The 21,067-nt window shown below is 40.4% G+C and overlaps 1 protein-coding gene across 1 annotated transcript in view; it reads left to right on the forward strand.

The window, feature by feature from the left end:
* Window positions 1-2,254: 2,254 nt before the first annotated feature.
* The window catches only part of unc79 (unc-79 homolog, NALCN channel complex subunit), a gene marked incomplete at both ends in the record, with an annotated part of 89,038 nt that continues 70,225 nt past the window's right edge, over window positions 2,255-21,067 (forward strand). Inside the window, 11 exons of the mRNA XM_080837810.1 lie at window positions 2,255-2,276; window positions 3,871-3,991; window positions 8,218-8,540; window positions 9,314-9,484; window positions 10,429-10,524; window positions 11,297-11,352; window positions 12,212-12,341; window positions 12,672-12,736; window positions 15,543-15,631; window positions 16,832-16,872; window positions 17,027-17,055. Of these exons, the coding sequence (XP_080693936.1) occupies window positions 2,255-2,276; window positions 3,871-3,991; window positions 8,218-8,540; window positions 9,314-9,484; window positions 10,429-10,524; window positions 11,297-11,352; window positions 12,212-12,341; window positions 12,672-12,736; window positions 15,543-15,631; window positions 16,832-16,872; window positions 17,027-17,055 (1,143 nt within the window). The remainder of the gene's footprint in view (window positions 2,277-3,870; window positions 3,992-8,217; window positions 8,541-9,313; window positions 9,485-10,428; window positions 10,525-11,296; window positions 11,353-12,211; window positions 12,342-12,671; window positions 12,737-15,542; window positions 15,632-16,831; window positions 16,873-17,026; window positions 17,056-21,067) is intronic.

Consider the following 21,067-nt stretch of genomic DNA (forward strand, 5'->3'; position numbering starts at 1 on the left):
AGAGGAAGCATGAAACGAAAGAATCTTGATGAACTCTGGGAGGCATGTAAGACTGCTTCCTTTGCTATTCCTGATGACTTCATCAAGAAATTGTATGAATCATTGTCGAAACGCATGGATGCAGTCCTTCAAGCTCATGGAAGTCATACAAGATATTAAATATGGATCTCACAGTACCACTACTTAATTCACTGATGTTATGCAACCTATTTTTGTATTTTAAGTAAATCATTTGTTCAATTTTCACTTTACTCTCTGTAAGCGACAAAACTTTTGTCTTGCCAAAATCTGACCTTTCTGTGTTCATTAAATGATCAATCGTTCTTCAGTGAAGCTAATTTATTTTAGTATATTAAACATCATTTGGGAGGGTCTTAGCTTTCATATGAGCCATTTCTGAGCCCAATGGATAAATTAAAAGCCAGGTTATAAGCTGTTGTTTCTACAAAGTGAATAAGTGACAAGACTTTTGTCAGGGACTGTATATCTAACAGTGGGGATCAGGATATCTTCAGGATAGTCATCCTTCCTTTTAATTTACGCCAAACCCACCTAGAGTGTTTGTTGTCCAAAAGGCTCAAATTCGGTTTCATCTGACCATAGAACCTGATTCCAGTCAGTGTTCCCAGTAGTGTTTATCAAACTCCAGGCACTTACATTTGGGGTTAAATAACAGCAAAGGCTTTGTTCAAGCATGACTTCCAAATATTCTGTTTGCATGGGGGTGACATCTGGAGACTTGGTGACCCCAAAATGCCACTATTTTCTGTAATGTAAAGCAGAGGTTTTCAACTGGTTTTGTCCCAGGGAACACCATTCTGACTAGAAAGTATTCGCGGCCAACTGATGTACCTGCGCGCGCGTGTTTGTAACCGCCCCCTTAGCCACGCCCCCTCCCCCCGCACAGATATTCTGACTGTTGCACCTGTCAGTGTAATATCTTCGCTGAATATGGGTATACATTAGTATATTTCAGTCCATGTGGCTATTCAGACTATTTAGATTGACATATTTTTCTTATTTGAGAAAGAAAATATCAATATAAAAAAAACATTTAATGGTGAACTGATCAACATCGCGCGGACCCCCTGCAATGCCACAGACCCCTGGTTGAAAACCCCTGATCTAAAGGCATCAAATCACCTCAGTCCTTCTTATTATGTCTGCTTGATTATATTCAGCCAGCTAGTGTCGCATCCATACTGTGTGCTTCCCCACCACTGATTGTGATGACGTTCATATGTAGATGCTTCAGTGGCATAATACAGTGTTCATAATCATATGATGTTTTTTTCAGAGATGAGTCAAGTTCAGTATTGATAGTAACACAAAGCAGGGGTGTGCATTAGCTCCTCTGTGCTAGTTCTGGATTTAGTTTTTCTCCGTTCCTGATGGCCAGATGTGTAAGTTTGCTAGCTTTTGATATTGGGTTCTGTGCCTGGAGTACGGGTTTACACATGATCTAAAATAGGAAAAAAAGCTGAGAGGGTTGTGTGTGAATTTTTTCAGATGTAAAGGTGTTTTGCATTGGAATGACTAAAAGCCCATTATACAGGCATGCAATATGTTGCTTATTCATCTGCATTCTTACTTTTACATTTGTGGAACCTGCCATGGATTTGTTATTAAGTAGCTTTTGTGTTTGCACTTGAGTTTGCACTTCTGATGGAAGTGTTTTGTATTTACAAAGCATGTTGCGTTTGTTTTAGAGGTGTGTTTTGTTTTTGCAAAGCACGTGTTGGAAAGGTGTGTGTTTTACAATTACAACACCAAATCGTGGGACATTTGTTAAACATTGGAATTGTTATAACTCCATAAAAACGATCATACCATAATTTAATCTAAATAAAATCCCTCACTAGATGAAATGAATGGTCGGTTTATTGAAATATTTATACAAAAGTGTAAAATTATCATATATGAGACAAACTGCCGAAATTGATTTTGTGAATGGTGATTTGTGAAAGCTGGAATATACCATTGTGGTCAGAAAGTGTTCTGAAAATACACATGTAGGTTACTCTCTCAGTAAGCCAATGATCATATCTTAGATATACTTTGCCACTGTGAAGATGTGACATTACAGTAAATCGCGCTAGTATTTCAGGAAATGAATCATAAAGCATTACAATAGATAGTGGTTTAACCTGGAAGAGCCACTGAGAGCGAGGCATATTTTCCTCTTTTCCCGAGACCGATGGCAATAGATCCCACAGGGGTTAAGCTACAACGTCTCTGACGGTCTGTTTTTACAATGTCTACGAAGGCAGAGCAATGTAAGTAGTCCTATTCACTCGGTGTCATTATCATTATATGTTTAACCCACGTTTGCGCAATAATGAATACGTGGATGATTCTGAAAATGCAGATGTTAAACAGGGTAGATGTCCTTGGTAATAAAAACCGCTCCTTCGGCAAAGCAGGTTGTGCAACACGTCTCCGTTCGGCAGCGGATCACCTGCGGAGTAAGAGAGATGTTCACTAATCTAACGTTTGGGAAAATACATGTCATGGGTAGAGCAGGTGAATCGTCCATAAATAAATGACGACTGAAAATACGCTAATCCCAAGGTCGAGTTGATTGGTTCCCTTTCAATAGGGTGCCATTGATGATAACATGCAGCGTCTTCTGAATGGGAATGTTTACCTCAACTAGACTAGACTAACATGTGGAAAATGCATCAGATGTATGATAATACCATTACGAAGCGTATTGATGAGCTGTTAAAGTGCAATTATTATTTTCAGTTAATATTTAATAAAAAAAATAAACGGCAGCGTTTTGCAGTCAGACCGCGAGCCTCTAGAACCAACGATGTTGAATGTGATTCAAAACCCTTGTAATGTTCAACATTATTTTGCCGATCAATAATTTTCTGTGTAAACCCCCATTGCGGTGAAACACAGCGGAGCTTACACAGTCAAACATAGACTGCATGAACGACTCAATTAGACGTCAGATATCGAAATGATGCTCAGAGATATGCGAAATGAGGGCAACAATTCACTGATTTGTGTTATCCTACCTATTGCGTCTGCTTTTGTTGATGATGAGCGTAGCTCAAATGCAAATGCACCAAATTGCAAAGGGTGTTGGGATTTTGTAGGGCTAAACTGAAATGTCCACCCACTCTGAAGTGGGAGTTATTGCTATCAGTTAGCGGCCAGCAGATAGAGAACTCTGCAGTGAGAGAGACTTCCTCAAAATGCTAGGAGACAAAAGCGACATGTGACAAACTCTAGAGGTCTTGGTCTGATTATTAGCACGGCCATCACCGGTGTCTGAGTGGGCAGGTTTGAGTCCAGTGCAGGACTATAGGCTACATATTTAAAATCTCATAGTGAGCAACTCATTAAAATCCTATCACAGATTGAGAGAGCAGTTGTGTGACATGTTCTGTAAGATATGTCGCTGAAGATTGTTACAATATTATTTCAGTATGCTTTTCAACATTCTACAATTCTCTTCAGGATATTATGGAGGGTGAACCAATTAAGACCAACTTAAATTCTCTGAGCATAACTCTTCTTGCAGCTTTAGTTGGGGTCAATGATGATAATGATGATACATTTTTCTTGCAGCTCCAGTGCAGGTTGTGAATAACAGTTTAGTCAAAAGAAACCATAACGGACACAAAAGTTGATCTTACCTTGTGACTATCATTTTTTTTTAATGTCTGTAGAGAACTCTTCACAGTAACAGTATTCCAGTGAGTTCCTGTGACAGGTCAAAGGAACATCTTGAAATAGGCAATACTGTGTCACCATTTATATAAATGTGTATCTTGTGCTATTTTAGCCTTCTCAAATATCTTAGTTGAGCTGAATATCATCCACTGATTTATTTTACTCTTCTCTTTATTCCTTTAGTCGCGTCTAAGATACGGTACTTACAAGAGTATCACAACCGTGTGCTACACAATATATACCCTGTGCCTTCTGGGACAGATATTGCAAACACACTGAAATACTTTTCCCAAACGCTGCTCAGGTAAGTACCTCAAGGCTGGAGCACAAAGGTGAAGTACAGTCAACTTCCTGCAGTCAATATTGAATACTATATCTGGGAAGTGATCAATATTGAATACTATATCTGGGAAGTGATCTGCAGTCAATATTGAATACTATATCTGAGATGGTAGGTGATCAGCAGTCAATATTGAATACTATATCTGAGATGGGAAGTGATCTGCAGTCAATATTGAATACTATATCTGGGAAGGGATCAATATTGAATACTATATCTGGGAAGGGATCGCCAGTCGTTATTGAATACTATATCTGAGAAGTGATGGGCAGTCAATATTGAATACTATATCTGAGATGGGAAGTGATCTGCAGTCAATATTGAATACTATATCTGGGAAGTGATCCGCTCTACTTTCTTATGAGCCTTTTTAAAGAAAGATCGTATTCAGCACTGGAACTAAAAAACTTTGTACATTTATCTACACTGTTGCTAAGCAACTCATTATGGAACATTTAGCATTTTCCTATAATATGTGTTTGTGCAGTAAGAACTTATTACATGGGCGTTTGAATGTATGAATTCATCAATTTATTCTCATTGAGAAGTGTGGGGCAATAGAAAGACTGTGGGGAATATGACCTGCTCCATCCTGTTTTGTTTGACATAGTCAGACCATTTATAGTCAGTCATAATTATGCTTTTTGGATTCCATCATGTTGCATATAAAGTAATCTCATTCAGTCTCAGGATAAGATAAAAGTAAAGATTAAAGGTTTAATTCCATGTGGCATATTCCACAAACAAAATGCAAGCAAGGTTTAATACACGTTTCAGAGGATATAACATAGTAGCACACATGTGACATATGTACATGATGTTTATGTAATCCCAAGAAACATAGAAGAAGGTATATACGTGAAATATACAGAATGAATAGTGGTTACAAATGGAAAGAGCCAGCATTCAAAGTATTGGGTGTACAACCCCAAATCAGAAAAAGTTGGAATGGTATGTTAGGTTAAAATTAAAACAAGTTATACGTCAAATAAAGTGCTATTTCACTGGTGACTTGCCATAGACAGAGAGCCTGATGTAGAGGCCTGCTCCCCCATGGGACCATAGACATCTGTGCCACAGAGAGCCTGATGTAGAGGCCTGCCCCCCAATGGGACCATAGACATCTGTGCCACAGAGAGCCTGATGTAGAGGCCTGCACCCCCATGGGACCATAGACATCTGTGCCACAGAGAGCCTGATGTAGAGGCCCCATGGGACCATAGACATCTGTGCCACAGGGAGCCTGATGTAGAGGCCTGCACCCTCATGGGACCATAGACATCTGTGCCACAGAGAGCCTGATGTAGAGGCCTGCACCCCCATGGGACCATAGACATCTGTGCCACAGAGAGCCTGATGTAGAGGCCTGCTCCCCCATGGGACCATAGACATCTGTGCCACAGAGAGCCTGATGTAGAGGCCTGCACCCCTATGGGACCATAGACATCTGTGCCACAGAGAGCCTGATGTAGAGGCCCCATGGGACCATAGACATCTGTGCCACAGAGAGCCTGATGTAGAGGCCTGCACTCTTCTCTAAAGACTAACTGCTTTATTTATGAAACCATATCAAATATTTGTAGTAACAGTTTTAGAAAAGCAATAAGCCCCGCGAGTCCGTGGTTTGCGCTGATCCGCTTCGCGTCGTGCTTAACAACTCCCCTTACCTGTTCTAAAATCAGCGCAAACCACGGCCTCTTGGGGCTTATTGCTTAAATAACCCTTTCCAATTCCACCCAGAAAAGCTCAACTTAATTTCATTGGCAGCTATTAGTCAGTGGATGATAGTTAATGTGATGTGCGTTTTTTTTACCAAAACCTCTCAGTCATCAGTCCTGCTCAGTTGTAACAAAACTTACTGTTCACTGTACACAACATACATATGGCACTGTTAACAGGTATATTGGCAGGTATATTGACGGCTTCAACACTAAAGTACTATATATTTGGATCAATAAGGTCATATTAAATATATGTCCTGTAAGATGAGGAAAACATTGAAAGCATTCCACTTTCTACTGTGTTAGTCATGAAAAGAATCAACAACCAAGTGGAATGGAAGCTCATAGCTAAGGTCGTCTGACCAATTAGGTGTAAGATGAGGGTGTTCTAGAATTCCATTGGGGTATAGAGGGTTAAGTGAAGTGACTAGATGTAACTGTTTTAAAAGTGCATTTGTGGTATTTGAGTGGACTGTCTGTTTGTATGTGTATGTGTGTGTGACTATATATACATTTAGCTTTTCACATTAACTTGACAGTGTTTTGATTTAATATATATGATAAATGATATTTGCACTCATGGACAATTCGTCAAAACAGTTTAACATGCTCTGGGTCATTCCATGTCCGATCACTCAATGTTAAACTTGACCCACTATACGTGGTATATTATAATTGGTATATTGTTTCCGTCCTGAAAACTCTTTTGGGGATTTGGGGGCAGAGACCTATATCCGAGGGGTCTTGGTTGAGGTGTGGTTCTTACCTTACCTACTCACCTAGGCCACTTTGAACACATTCTACATTCTAACCTGATGACAACCCCAACACCAATACACATGATCATACTGATGATTCTTCAATTCTTCTAGAAACAAAGGAAGATGACTCTGTGTGCCGTCTCTGTGGTGGTCCTCCCTCCCTCCATTGATTTGGTTTGGGCATTTCAGAGGAATCACGCACATTTGAGTTGTTGAGGTTTAAATTCAGGGGCAGGGTCGCAGATAGCACTGGGGACGGGGGGGACATGTCCCCCCCAGATTCATAGTGACCCCGATCCGTCCCCCCCCCCACTCTCACGCAAATTTGAGTTGTTGAAGTTTAAATTCAGGGGGGGGGGGGGGGGTGGTCTGTCATGGAGTGACCAATTCCATGATGTAAATAGTGATTTGATATAGCTTATAGTCTTTATGATGACTGAAATGATGGAATTATTATGAATAAAATGCACACTAAAGCATTTGTTGAAGCGTTTACATTATCAAAAGATATTAAATCCACCTGTAACCTTCTACAAAGATCATCAGCCAGGAAGTACATTTGTGTTCATCAAAATTCCAAACACAAACAGCTACATAGAAAACAGGAAGCGCATCCATTCCCCATTAGTTCATTCACACACACACACACACACACACACACACACACACACACACACACACACACACACACACACACACACACACACACACACACACACACACACACACACACACACATACATACACACACACACACACACACACACACACACACAGACACACACACACACACACAGACACACACACACACACACACACACACACACACACATCCATCCCCCATTAGTTCATACTGTTACCGGTCATCCTGTTTGAGTTGAGGCAACCTCCTTTATCCATTACAGTGTTTCGTTCCTCCCCTTCCCCTAACGCTAGACTAGCAACATCTAGGGTTCCACATGCCTGATGGATAGATATCATTACTTCTCTCCTCTGTAATGATACTGAGACAGTATCATAATGTATTTACACATTTTTAATTTACTGTGCAATAAACATGTGTTGTGATCGGGGAGCATTCTTGTTTCTGTCAGACCCTACATACAGTACATGTTTATTACTGGCCAATGCATGTTTCTGGAGTGTCACCTCTGTATTTTCCCCAAGATTGTGTGATATTACTATGCACATATCATGACAGACATAACTTTTCTGTAAAAATCTATTGGCCCTTTGAATCATTTGACTCCTAATGTTGTCTATGAATTGACTTAGCAGAAGAACAGAAATGGCTAACAGCTAAGGGCTTCATTGGAGAAGTACAGGGCTGTCACTGAAAACATGCTGTTTTTTGTTTTTTTTATAGTTTTGCTCCTTGTCTCCAGATACGCATAAGATGCAGTGATCATCTCCTGTTTGTGTCTGTTGCCTTTCTTTGAGTTGCAAGAGTCACTTTCATTGGGAAATCACTGAAAAAAAGAAATGAAAAAAAAGCAATCTAATCAGCAATCTGATTGGCCAAGAGCAATCTAATCAGCAATCTGATTGGCCAAGTCACTGCATCCTATGTGGAGTCTATCTGGGTTTAGTTCTTACACTGTCTCTGTAGTGCCATTTCAATGTAATGTGCTGTTTCTTTGTGTCTTTGTTGTCTCTTTTGTTCCCCTCCCCCCCCCCCCCCTCCCCCCTCCCCCCCTCCCTGGAGCAGCATCCTGTCCCGTACAGGCAGAAAGGAGAGCCAGGAGGCTTCCTCATTGGCCGTGCCCGTGCCCATGACCATGTGTCTTTTTCCTGTGCCATTCCCACTCACCCCATCTCTAAGACCACAAGTCAGTTCCATCAACCCTACAGTTACTCGCTCCCTCCTTTACAGCGTTCTGCGGGACGCCCCTGCGGAGCGTGGTGGGGGGCCCCCCCAACAGAGCCGGGACGCTCAGCTCTCAGAGTACCCCTCTCTGGACTATCAGGGACTCTATGCCACCCTCGCCACCCTGCTCGACCTGGTGCCCCTGCTGCAGCACGGTCAGCATGGTGAGTGATGGTGATGATGGTGATGATGATGATGATGATGATGGTGACGACGATGGTGATGAACTGTGTAGTAGGCTAACGTTACGTTTGAGTGAATGGTGAGCGCGATACGGCGAAATGGATGATTAAAAGCTTCTGAATAGAAAGTTTACCTTTAAAAGTTGTGTTGTGCAAAAAATGCGAGCTTCACTGTTGTCTCAAAATGTCAACAGGCAGCTGGCTGAAAGCACAGAAGTAGTAGGCTTACCTTTTGACTTCTATGAACTCACAGCAAACTTGAAAAAAAGAAAATATTAAGCCATGGTTTAACTGCACTATAGGCTGAGTCCTTGTTTATCTGAAATGTGCACTTTATAATTTTATTTTGTACCGCCCTGTTCGGTAATGTTGTTTTTCAATAAAATGAAACATTGCATAAAGCAAGCCAATCCACTATTCCATGTTGTTAAAAAAAAAATGATTGAAGGGACATTTAGAATTGATACAAATTTGCGATTAATAAATTTGCGATTAATCGCGATTCATTTTGAGTTAACTATGACAAAAATGCGATTAATCGTGATTAAATATTTTAATAGTTTGACAGCACTAGTAGAAAAATTATGAATCGAAATGTTTTCTACCCAAAAATGTCTGTTTTTGCCACTGCTGTTGTGTTCTTTTCTCTTTTCTTTCTCTCCTTATTCACCCTTTTCTTTCTCTCCTTATTCACCCTCTTCTTTCTCTCCTTATTCACCCTCTTCTTTTGCCTTCTTGTCTTCTCTCCTCTGTAGATCTAGGACAGGCCATATTTTACACCACAACTTGCCTCCTACCCTTTCTCAGTGATGATATCCTCAGCACTTTACCCTATACTATGATCTCCACCCTAGCCACCTTCCCCCCCTTCCTGCACAAGGACATCATCGAGTACCTGAGTACCTCCTTCCTCCCCATGGCAATATGTAAGTGTGCCATTCTAATTGGTCCAGACATTATGATGTTAGACTCTTCACTTCTGCATGTGGAGTCCTGTTACCCCTGAGCAGCAGAAACAAGTATCTGGATCAGAATCTGACTATCCCAATCTCCTACATTACACAAGTATCTGGATCAGTATCTGACTATCTACATCAACTACATTAAACAAGTATCTAGATCAGTATCTGACTATCTACATCAACTACATTAAACAAGTATCTAGATCAGTATCTGACTATCTACATTAAACAAGTATCAGTATCTGACTATCTACATATACTACCTCTTCCTCTATGATGCAGCTTTGGATGTGCATTAGTTCAATTCCAAAGAGAAGAAGGGCCAACAGTCACATTCTTTACATTTTGGGAAAAAATTTAAAGAAAAAATACTGTTGCATGACAATAGTGACAGGCAACATGCTCAAGCAGCTGACTATCAAGATAACCAAGAGAGGTGACTAGATACTCATGGCTGGATGGTTTCAATAAAACGAATTGTAGTAAAACATACATTTGAAAAAAGAAGAAAAAAACATACTGAAAACATAAATACAGAATGGTTTGTAAAATATGAGTTATTGCAGAAAACCTGTCAAGATAAACTTGGAACTGTTGGCAGATGCTGCATTTATTCAGTTGTTTTTCAAGGTTTTGATTTAAATCAGTTGGGTGATCTTTCAAATACAGTAACTGAGGAAAGTATTCATCGTGATATTTCTTAGTCATTTCCACAATTCCAATATCATCCCAGCAGTACTTGTACTATGCGATAAAGACTGATCCAGTTACATTACCAGCAGGTTAGCTCTCCAAGAACATGTTTTGTGAATGTGTTTGGTCCATGTGAGTTGTCTTTACAGAACACAGAGTTTGACGATCTATGCCTGACTTTAATCTGTTTTTCCAACTGTCATTCTATTTTGTAGTAGGTTCCACCCGAAGAGAAGGGGGTGTGCCAGCCTATGTGAATCTCTCCGCCTCCTCTATGCTAATGATCGCTATGCAATACACCTCTAACCCAGGTAGGTAGGAAGCTTCATCATTGGTCATTCTGTAGGGTAAGGGTTAGCATTAGTAGATGTGTGTGTGTGTGTGTGTGTGTGTGTGTGTGTGTGTGTGTGTGTGTGTGTGTGTGTGTGTGTGTGGGTGTGTGTGTGTGTGTGTGTGTGTGTGTGTGTGTGTGTGTGTGTGTGTGTGTGTGTGTTTTGTGTGTGTGTGTGTGTGTCTGTGTGTGTGTGTGTGTGTGTGTGTGTGTGTGTCAGCGTGTGTGTGTGTGTGTGTGTGTGTGTGTGTGTGTGTGTGTGTGTGTGGGTGGGTGTGTGTGCATTAGTAGATAGACCTGCTCTCAAGTCTGTTTCTCTAGATGATTTGCTGCCTCTGAATAGGAGCATGTTTTTGACTTCCCATTGGCTGTTGCAGCATCAGCATGTTTTCCCTGTCTGTTGAGCAGAGATAGCATCCATCAGCATGTAAAGTAGATCAGAAGGTTGCTAGTTCGATTCCCTGTCGAAGCGTCCTTGAGCAAGTCACTGAACCCCTAATTGCTCCTGATGTTCAGTGTGCCATCAGTGTAAATATAAGAAATGTGTATACATCCTTGTAAGTCGCTTTGGATAAAAGCGTCTGCTAAATGACTAAATGTAAATGTAACGTAATGTAAAGGTCTAGTTCAGCTCGGCCAAATCCTCTACCGTGTCATGACCATTAAGAAATCTTAAAACTTACGGAGGGATCTCGGGGAGTTCATTTCACTCACTGAAGACTGTTTTTGTTTTTTTTGCATGTTGTTTCCAGTGTACCATTGTCAGCTGCTGGAGTGTCTTATGAAGCACAAGCAGGAAATGTGGAAGGTAGGAACGCACAAAAATGTACATGCCTATGGCTGCTTCATCACACAACAGACGGCTAATCGGCTTTAGATCGAATTATGAAATTATCCTCTGCAGACAAATGATACTTTCTGCTTTCAGAAAACATGGTTTTAGCTCAAAGTTTCTATGCAATCCTTGCACCAACAGGCCTATTTTGTCATGTCAAAGTCAAAGTCAAAGTCAAAGTGTTTATTGTTGCATGCACCAAATTGCTTCAGTACAGCAAAATTCTTAAGTCTTGGCCAGCTTCATCATGTGTTCTATGGTACAGGATGATTTGACATGTGTTCTATGGTACAGGATGATTTGACATGTGTTCTATGGTACAGGATAATTTGACATGTGTTCTATGGTACAGGATGATTTGACATGTGTTATATGGTACAGGATGATTTGACATGTGTTCTATGGTACAGGATGATTTGACATGTGTTCTATGGTACAGGATGATTGACATGTGTTCTATGGTACAGGATGATTTGACATGTGTTCCGTGGTACAGGATGATTTGACATGTGTTCTATGGTACAGGATGATTTGACATGTGTTCTATGGTACAGGATGATTTGACATGTGTTCTATGGTACAGGATGATTTGACATGTGTTCTATGGTACAGGATGATTGACATGTGTTCTATGGTACAGGATGATTTGACATGTGTTCTATGGTACAGGATGATTGACATGTGTTCTATGGTACAGGATGATTTGACATGTGTTCTATGGTACAGGATGATTGACATGTGTTCTATGGTACAGGATGATTTGACATGTGTTCTATGGTACAGGATGATTGACATGTGTTCTGTGGTACTGTGTGTTCTTCTCGTCCTCCAGGACCTGCTCTATGTCATCTCCTACGGGCCTTCGCAGGTGAAGCCTCCTGCTGTCCAGATGCTCTTCCATTACTGGCCCAACCTAAAGCCTCCAGGTGCCATCAGTGAATATAGAGGACTACAATACACAGGTTCATACAACTGTCACCCAATATTCCTTTTTCTCACCTCTTAAATATTTGGGGGGGGGGGGGGGGGGGGTAGTGAAGATGGGGACTCAAACTCGGGAACCCATGGCCATTCAGGTATTCATGGTCGGGGTGCCATGGGCATTCAGGTATTCATGGTCGGGGGTGCTACCACTTGTGCCACAGTTCTTTACTAGCTGCTTCACCTTTCCTGATCAGTGTCAATTTTATTCCACCATCTTATCTAAAACATTATTTTCCCTGCTGTTTTAATTCACCATCTTATCTAAAACATTATTTTCCCTGCTGTTTTAATTCATTGTGTCTTCACAGCCTGGAACCCTATTCACTGCCAGCACATTGAGTGTCACAATGCCATCAACAAGCCTGCAGTTAAGGTAAGGAACTCAGCCAGAACTCAGAACTCAGAACTCAGAACTCAGAACTCAGATCTCAGAACTCGGAACTCAGCCATGTTGTTGTTGTTGTTGTTGTGTTGTGTTGTTGTTTTTCTAGGTTTATATTGTGCTTTAAATACTTTACTTTGTATGATTCTTGGGCTAGGGTTGGCCACACATGTATACTGATACAATTGTGCACTTTCATTAAAAGTGTGATTGTAACTTTCAGGGTTGTGTGTTTTGAATAGTGTCTTATATTTGTGCCTTAAATGCTTGAATATACTTTGGTGTGAAATATGCTTTATTAATAATACTAATGATACTACTACTACTACTAATAATAATTATAATTCACTTTATTTATACAGCACCTTTCATGCAAAATACACAGGGCCCTATCTTGCCGATCAGAAACGCAAGTAGGACGGCGCCAAGCGCAAGTAGCTGTGTGGGCGGCTCTATGGCGCAGTTGCTATTTTAACGGCGGAAAAAACACACTTGCGTCCAGCGCAAGTGTCAAAAGGGTTGGTCCAAAGGAGGTTACTCAGCCATAGGTGTGGTTTGGGCGTAATATGCAATAAACCAATCGGAGCGTCATTTCACATTCCCTTTAAGAGCGAGAAGCGCATAGTCCATAGCGGCTTGTTATTTTGATGGCGGAATTACCTGGTGGAAGACCGGAGAAGTTCACAGCCGAGGAGACCGACGTGAGATTTACACCAATTTTTTGGCAAGCCATATATAATTACAAGGAAAATAAAGTATTTACCACTTGAGGAAATCATTGTGAAATCCATATCTAAGATATTTTAAAAATAAGCATACATGTAGCCTACACATTGACCCAAATGATTCAGGTTAATTGAAGCTGCGTGACATTTGATTTATTGTATGGCTTTGTAAAAAGCCGGGAGATAGATATATATGGGGATGCGAGAAACCCTCCAAAAGTAAGCAAAGTCAAGCAAACATGTCAAGATATTGCCGTGATTGTTTCTGCAACGGGGCACCCGAAAACGTTGCCGAAAACGCTATAATGACGTCCGGAGACGTGGGACATCCAAGCTGGAAGGTAACACACGTTCTCGTGCCTTCACGGGAGGTGGATCTGCCTCGACCCAGGATCTGACGGCAGCAGAGGACATCGCCACGTCTACCCTCACGCCTGAGAGCGTGCAGGGATTTGGGGGCATGGAAATCGGCACCCAAGCCAGTGCACCAGCTGACCAAACCCAAGGTACATAAATAAAGTCCACATACACAGAGATGAGTTTACAAGATTTATAATAATACTGGCATTAAATAAATGCAACAAAGCCATACAATAAATCAAATGTCACGCAGCTTCAATTAACCTGAATCATTTGGGTCAATTGTGTACGCTAGATGTATGCCTAGTTTTTAAATGTCTTGGATACGGATATCACAATGATTTCCTCATGTGGTAAATACTTTATTTTCCTTGTAATTATATATGGCTTGCCAAACAATTGGTGTAAATCTCTCGTGAAGACGACAGAAGTAAAGTGTAGCCTACAGGTCCTATACTGTGCGGGCAAGCACATGCGCCCTTAAAATAGCGTTCTGAATACGCGTTACAGACTTTAGACATTGCGCCTCACATTAGACCAGCTTTTTTTTGGTCAATGGCGCACGGCGCACGGCGTTGTTTTGAAAACTGCAAAATACCACTTGCGCCAGAGAAACGCCTTCTCTGTTCCGCCCCCGCCCATGTCGACGCAAGTTCATTTCGAAGCGGTCCTCTGGAGGGAAAATCGCGCTGTGCGCCGGGTGCAAGATAGGAATGATACTTGCGTCGGTGACAATGTCACTTGCGCTGGGTGCAAGATAGGGCCCACAGAGTTCATGCTTACCACAATGAGAAAGATCAATAAGAGAAGGACTATATGGTGTGCAGTATATATGCTGAAAGATCAATAAGAGAATGACTACATGGTGTGCAGTATATATGCTGAAAGATCAATAAGAGAATGACTACATGGTGTGCAGTATATATGCTGAAAGATCAATAAGAGAATGACTACATGGTGTGCAGTATATATGCTGAAAGAGCAATAAGAGAATGACTACATGGTGTGCAGTATATATGCTGAAAGATCAATAAGAGAATGACTACATGGTGTGCAGTATATATGCTGAAAGATCAATAAGAGAATGACTATATGGTGTGCAGTATATATGCTGAAAGATCAATAAGAGAATGACTACATGGTGTGCAGTATGCTGAAAGATCAATAAGAGAATGACTATATGGTGTGCAGTATATATGCTGAAAGATCAATAAGAGAATGACTACATGGTGTGCAGTATGCTGAAAGATCAATAAGAGAATGACTATATGGTGTGCAGTATATATGCTGAAAGATCAATAAGAGAATGACTACATGGTGTGCAGTATGCTGAAAGATCAATAAGAGAATGACTATATGGTGTGCAGTATATATGCTGAAAGATCAATAAGAGAATGACTACATGGTGTGCAGTATATATGCTGAAAGATCAATAAGAGAATGACTATATGGTGTGCAGTATATATGCTGAAAGATCAATAAGAGAATGACTATATGGTGTGCAGTATATATGCTGAAAGAGCAATAAGAGAATGACTACATGGTGTGCAGTATATATGCTGAAAGATCAATAAGAGAATGACTACATGGTGTGCAGTATATATGCTGAAAGATCAATAAGAGAATGACTACATGGTGTGCAGTATATATGCTGATTAACAGATTCCTCTTGAAATGTTTCTCTCAGTTGTTCTTCACTCTTCTTGTTTAAGATGTGCATTGATCCAACTCTATCGGTTGCCCTGGGAGACAAGCCTCCTCCTCTGTATATATGTGAAGAGTGCAGTCAAAGGATTGCAGGGTAGGTCCTTTTTTAATATCACATGCAAACATTTGGCATATGCATCTTTTTTATTTTGATCGTTTTCTCTGTAATGTTGTTTTATATGCAGATTGCAGTAGTTCATTAAGTATCTATAAATTGTTGATTCCCACCTTATTTCTAATGTTTTTCTTTGTCAATATGTTAAAATCGACTCACATTTAAAGCCCCACTATATAGGAATGATTATTTTTGTGCAGTGTTTTTCTTTTTTTTAGCAATTTGGTGTTTTCTAGATTTTGGGTTGTGATTTACCCTTAAATCATTGTCATATATACAAATCCTAGTCTTCCCCCTTGCCTTGCCCCACCCCACCCGCCCGGACAGCTGCACAGGTGCCCCATCCCTCAAGTTGATCCCTTCCTTTACACATATCAAACACCTCTCAAGTTGATCCCATGAAGCTCCCCCTGACAAACACTGTGTGGGTAATCCTTTATGCCCATGTCTAGTATGTTAATTCTGTAAACCTTTAAGAAGCTACAGAATGATGATACCATTCGGAGGCTAAAACTTTGGTAGAATAAGCGGATTTTTTTGCTAATCCACCTCTCCTACTCATTATAAACTAACTAGAACCAAGGGAACAACAGTGTTACATTAAAGATTCGCCCAGAACAGCAGATTTTTCCCCCCAATTATTTAGTTTAAATGTCTTCACTGTTATGATTAAAAGTAGGACCTGGCATTAGACCAGATCATTTATTTTCATAGAATCCCTTTTGTCAAATCCATTTGACTACGAAACAGAACCTATGGCCACATTCCAATGTTGATTTTACATCATCATTTCAACCTCACACACAGTCATCGGCAGAATTGAATGTATTCTAACCCTGTGTTCAGTTTGGGTAGTCTGACGATAACAGACCTAAATGCTTTAAAGTCAGTGTTTCAACGTGCAGTGTTACTTCAAAAACAGCTAGAAACCACTTTCGTGTACAGCTGAAGAAAGTATTTGGTCTGAAATGCTTTGCTCATTGAAGAAATGTTGTGGACAGGACTGGACTGATGAATTATTTTCCTACCTCTGCACACAGCAGTTATTCTTTGGATTCTCTCTCTCTCTCTCTCTCTCTCTCTCTCTCTCTCTCTCTCTCTATCTGTCTCTCTCTCTATCTCTATCTATCCATCCATCCACTTATACAATGTGTTCTTAGAATTGTACTTCTTTTACAGAGACCATGCAGAGTGGCTTGTTGATGTGCTGTTACCACAAGGTCTGTGTAAACTCTCAAGCACATTAAAAAAAAATTGTGCCCAATATGATGCATAAATACAAATAATTTCATGGATTGAAACCAACCATACATACCATAAATACCAAACAATGCGTTATAAAACTGCAAACTCTTCTGACTTTGTTTCTTCCAGCTGAGATATCGGCTATATGTCAAAAAAAGGTACGTCTATCACTGTGTGTTTCTAGGGTTAGGGTTAGGGTTAGTCTATCACTGTGTGTTTCTTTGTAGGTGTTAGTTGTGGGTAGAGGAGGGGGTGATCACTGTAATATTATCTGCACAACTGCTCTAAAATATCACATCCGTCTATCACAATTCACACAGAATGTTCAGTCAGTTTGTCTTAAATATCACATCCGTCTATCACAATTCACACAGAATGTTTAATCAGTTTGTCTTAAATATCACATCCGTCTATCACAATACACACAGAATGTTTAATCAGTTTGTCTTAAATATCACATCCGTCTATCACAATGCACACAGAATGTTTAATCAGTTTGTCTTAAATATCACATCCGTCTATCACAATTCACACAGAATGTTTAATCAGTTTGTCTTAATTATCACATCCGTCTATCACAATTCACACAGAATGTTTAATCAGTTTGTCTTAATTATCACATCCGTCTATCACAATTCACACAGAATGTTCAGTCAGTTTGTCCTAAATATCACATCCGTCTATCACAATACACACAGAATGTTCAATAAGTTTGTTGATTTCTTGAATTCCCTCTCGCATTATTCTTTGGTTAGTACGTTGCGTTGGACGATACAGAAATATTGTTGCAGCAGTCTGTCTCAACACAGGCTTCATGTGGATCCTTAAAACTATTTAAAGGGCACTGAATTAATTCATCTAGAAATAGAAAGTCTTTGATTGGTATTGAAATTTCATATGCTGAATGTCGTGGTATTGAAAAAATGAACCTTATTTACGGAATGCTTTTCTTATTAATGACACACAAATCAGTATAGGGGAACCATCAACACTCATATTATGCAGCGTGTTAACAGCAGATGCACTGTCCTCTAGCTAGTGATGACATTAGGAAGTGCAAATTCAACTAGAATGCGTTTCGTGAACGAACTGCGAGAGTGTGCTTGCTCTGTTGCGGCCATGACCGAGAGAACAAGTGCCTTGGAATTGGGGCAGGTGTCAGCTCTCCAGCTCTCCCTGCTGGATGAGCATGCACAAATGAGTATGCACAAATGAGTATGCATGAGTGAGTATGCATGAGTGAGTATGCATGAGTGAGTAAACATGAGTGAGTATGCACGAGTGAGTATGCATGAGTGAGTATGCATGAGTGAGTATGCATGAGTGAGTATGCATGAGTGAGTAAACATGAGTGAGTATGCACGAGTGAGTAAACATGAGTGAGTATGCATGAGTGAGTAAACATGAGTGAGTACGCATGAGTGAGTACGCATGAGTGAGTAAACATGAGTGAGTAAACATGAGTGAGTATGCATGAGTAAGTATGCATGAGTGAGTATGCACGAGTGAGTATGCATGAGTGAGTATGCACGAGTGAGTAAACATGAGTGAGTATGCATGAGTGAATAGAGCCCTGGTATGGAAGGTGTCTCTTAATATTCCTAGTTATACAGTTGAATGGAGAGGGACAGAGAGAGAAGAGGAACCGTTCGCAGGTGTCAGTGAGAGTTGTCAGTGAATCACAGGTGCAAGCCAGTTTAATGAGCCTATTATGATGTCATAATGCCTCAAAGTTCTGCCATGCAAGTCTATGGAGAAAAAAGGTGATGGAAAAAGAGGAATAAAAAAGGAGTGGCAAGGAGTACCGCCACGAAAAGTCATAGCAGCTTGCACCGGATCGGGCCGGACGTTTTGGTGTTTGAACGGCGTCTCTATCTCAATCGGGCGAGGAGTAGTTAGCTGCAAGAAAAACTACTAGAATAAAAAAAATAGTAAAAAACGAAGAACAATAGTGTGCTTCCCTTCGGGCAAGCACACTAATTAAACCATTGCCTGGCTGAAACCAGTGCCAGGCAATGTACATAAGACATGTGCAAGCTCTGTACATCTCATTTGCCCAGTCAAAATGTGATCAAACCTGAAAATAATTGAAAGATTCAAAGTAGGGTAGAGATTGAGAGTGGTATTTCACAGTATTTAAACTGTGGATAACTGGATAACGCTTAGCCTACTGTACTACCTGCATTGGGCATTGTGCACGCACGGATCAGAACCTTCAAATTGAATGCGTCGGATGAGATCACAATGTCGGCAGATCGCAATGTCATGGGTACTTGTGTTTGTCAGAAGCGCTTCTCCAAGGAATGTACAAGTCTGTTAACAGTATGATATAGTAGGATATTCATAACCTTTCAAGGTCCACAGAGGCAAACGGAGCATGTTAGGATGAACACAGATCCTAAACAAACTGTAGTGCTTCCTTTTCATATAAAATAGGGAAATTAGTTAACACATAACTGGTGCTTGCTAGATCTTTTTTTAAATGCCAAAGCAATGTCCCCTCTGCTAGTGTTAAGCAATGAATGTGGTTAAGCGGTTTAGTGCTTAAAAGTTGTTTCCAGCAAACTCCCAGGTACCACCAATGAACAGTGGATTATCTGAGAGTACACAGGAGTGCAGGAGGCACAGATACACCTCTTTTCACGCAGTGTAGAAAGCAAACTCTATCTATCTATCAGATACACCTCTTTTCACGCAGTGTAGAAAGCAAACTCTATCTATCTATCAGATACACCTCTTTTCACGCAGTGTAGAAAGCAAACTCTATCTATCTATCAGATACACCTCTTTTCACGCAGTGTAGAAAGCAAACTCTATCTATCTATCAGATACACCTCTTTTCACGCAGTGTAGAAAGCAAACTCTATCTATCTATCAGATACACCTCTTTTCACGCAGTGTAGAAAGCAAACTCTATCTATCTATCAGATACACCTCTTTTCACGCAGTGTAGAAAGCAAACTCTATCTATCTATCAGATACACCTCTTTTCACGCAGTGTAGAAAGCAAACTCTATCTATCTATCAGATACACCTCTTGTCACGCAGTGTAGAAAGCAAACTCTATCTATCTATCAGATACACCTCTTGTCACGCAGTGTAGAAAGCAAACTCTATCTATCTATCAGATACACCTCTTGTCACGCAGTGTAGAAAGCAAACTCTATCTATCTATCAGATACACCTCTTTTCACGCAGTGTAGAAAGCAAACTCTATCTATCTATCAGATACACCTCTTTTCACGCAGTGTAGAAAGCAAACTCTATCTATCTATCAGATACACCTCTTTTCACGCAGTGTAGAAAGCAAACTCTATCTATCTATCAGATACACCTCTTTTCACGCAGTGTAGAAAGCAAACTCTATCTATCTATCAGATACACCTCTTTTCACGCAGTGTAGAAAGCAAACTCTATCTATCTATCAGATACACCTCTTTTCACGCAGTGTAGAAAGCAAACTCTATCTATCTATCAGATACACCTCTTGTCACGCAGTGTAGAAAGCAAACTCTATCTATCTATCAGATACACCTCTTTTCACGCAGTGTAGAAAGCAAACTCTATCTATCTATCAGATACACCTCTTGTCACGCAGTGTAGAAAGCAAACTCTATCTATCTATCAGATACACCTCTTTTCACGCAGTGTAGAAAGCAAACTCTATCTATCTATCAGATACACCTCTTGTCACGCAGTGTAGAAAGCAAACTCTATCTATCTATCAGATACACCTCTTTTCACGCAGTGTAGAAAGCAAACTCTATCTATCTATCAGATACACCTCTTTTCACGCAGTGTAGAAAGCAAACTCTATCTATCTATCAGATACACCTCTTTTCACGCAGTGTAGAAAGCAAACTCTATCTATCTATCAGATACACCTCTTTTCACGCAGTGTAGAAAGCAAACTCTATCTATCTATCAGATACACCTCTTTTCACGCAGTGTAGAAAGCAAACTCTATCTATCTATCAGATACACCTCTTTTCACGCAGTGTAGAAAGCAAACTCTATCTATCTATCAGATACACCTCTTTTCACGCAGTGTAGAAAGCAAACTCTATCTATCTATCAGATACACCTCTTTTCACGCAGTGTAGAAAGCAAACTCTATCTATCTATCAGATACACCTCTTTTCACGCAGTGTAGAAAGCAAACTCTATCTA

The sequence above is a fragment of the Sprattus sprattus genome (assembly GCF_963457725.1).
Source record: "Sprattus sprattus genome assembly, chromosome: 4".
NCBI lineage: Eukaryota > Metazoa > Chordata > Actinopteri > Clupeiformes > Clupeidae > Sprattus > Sprattus sprattus.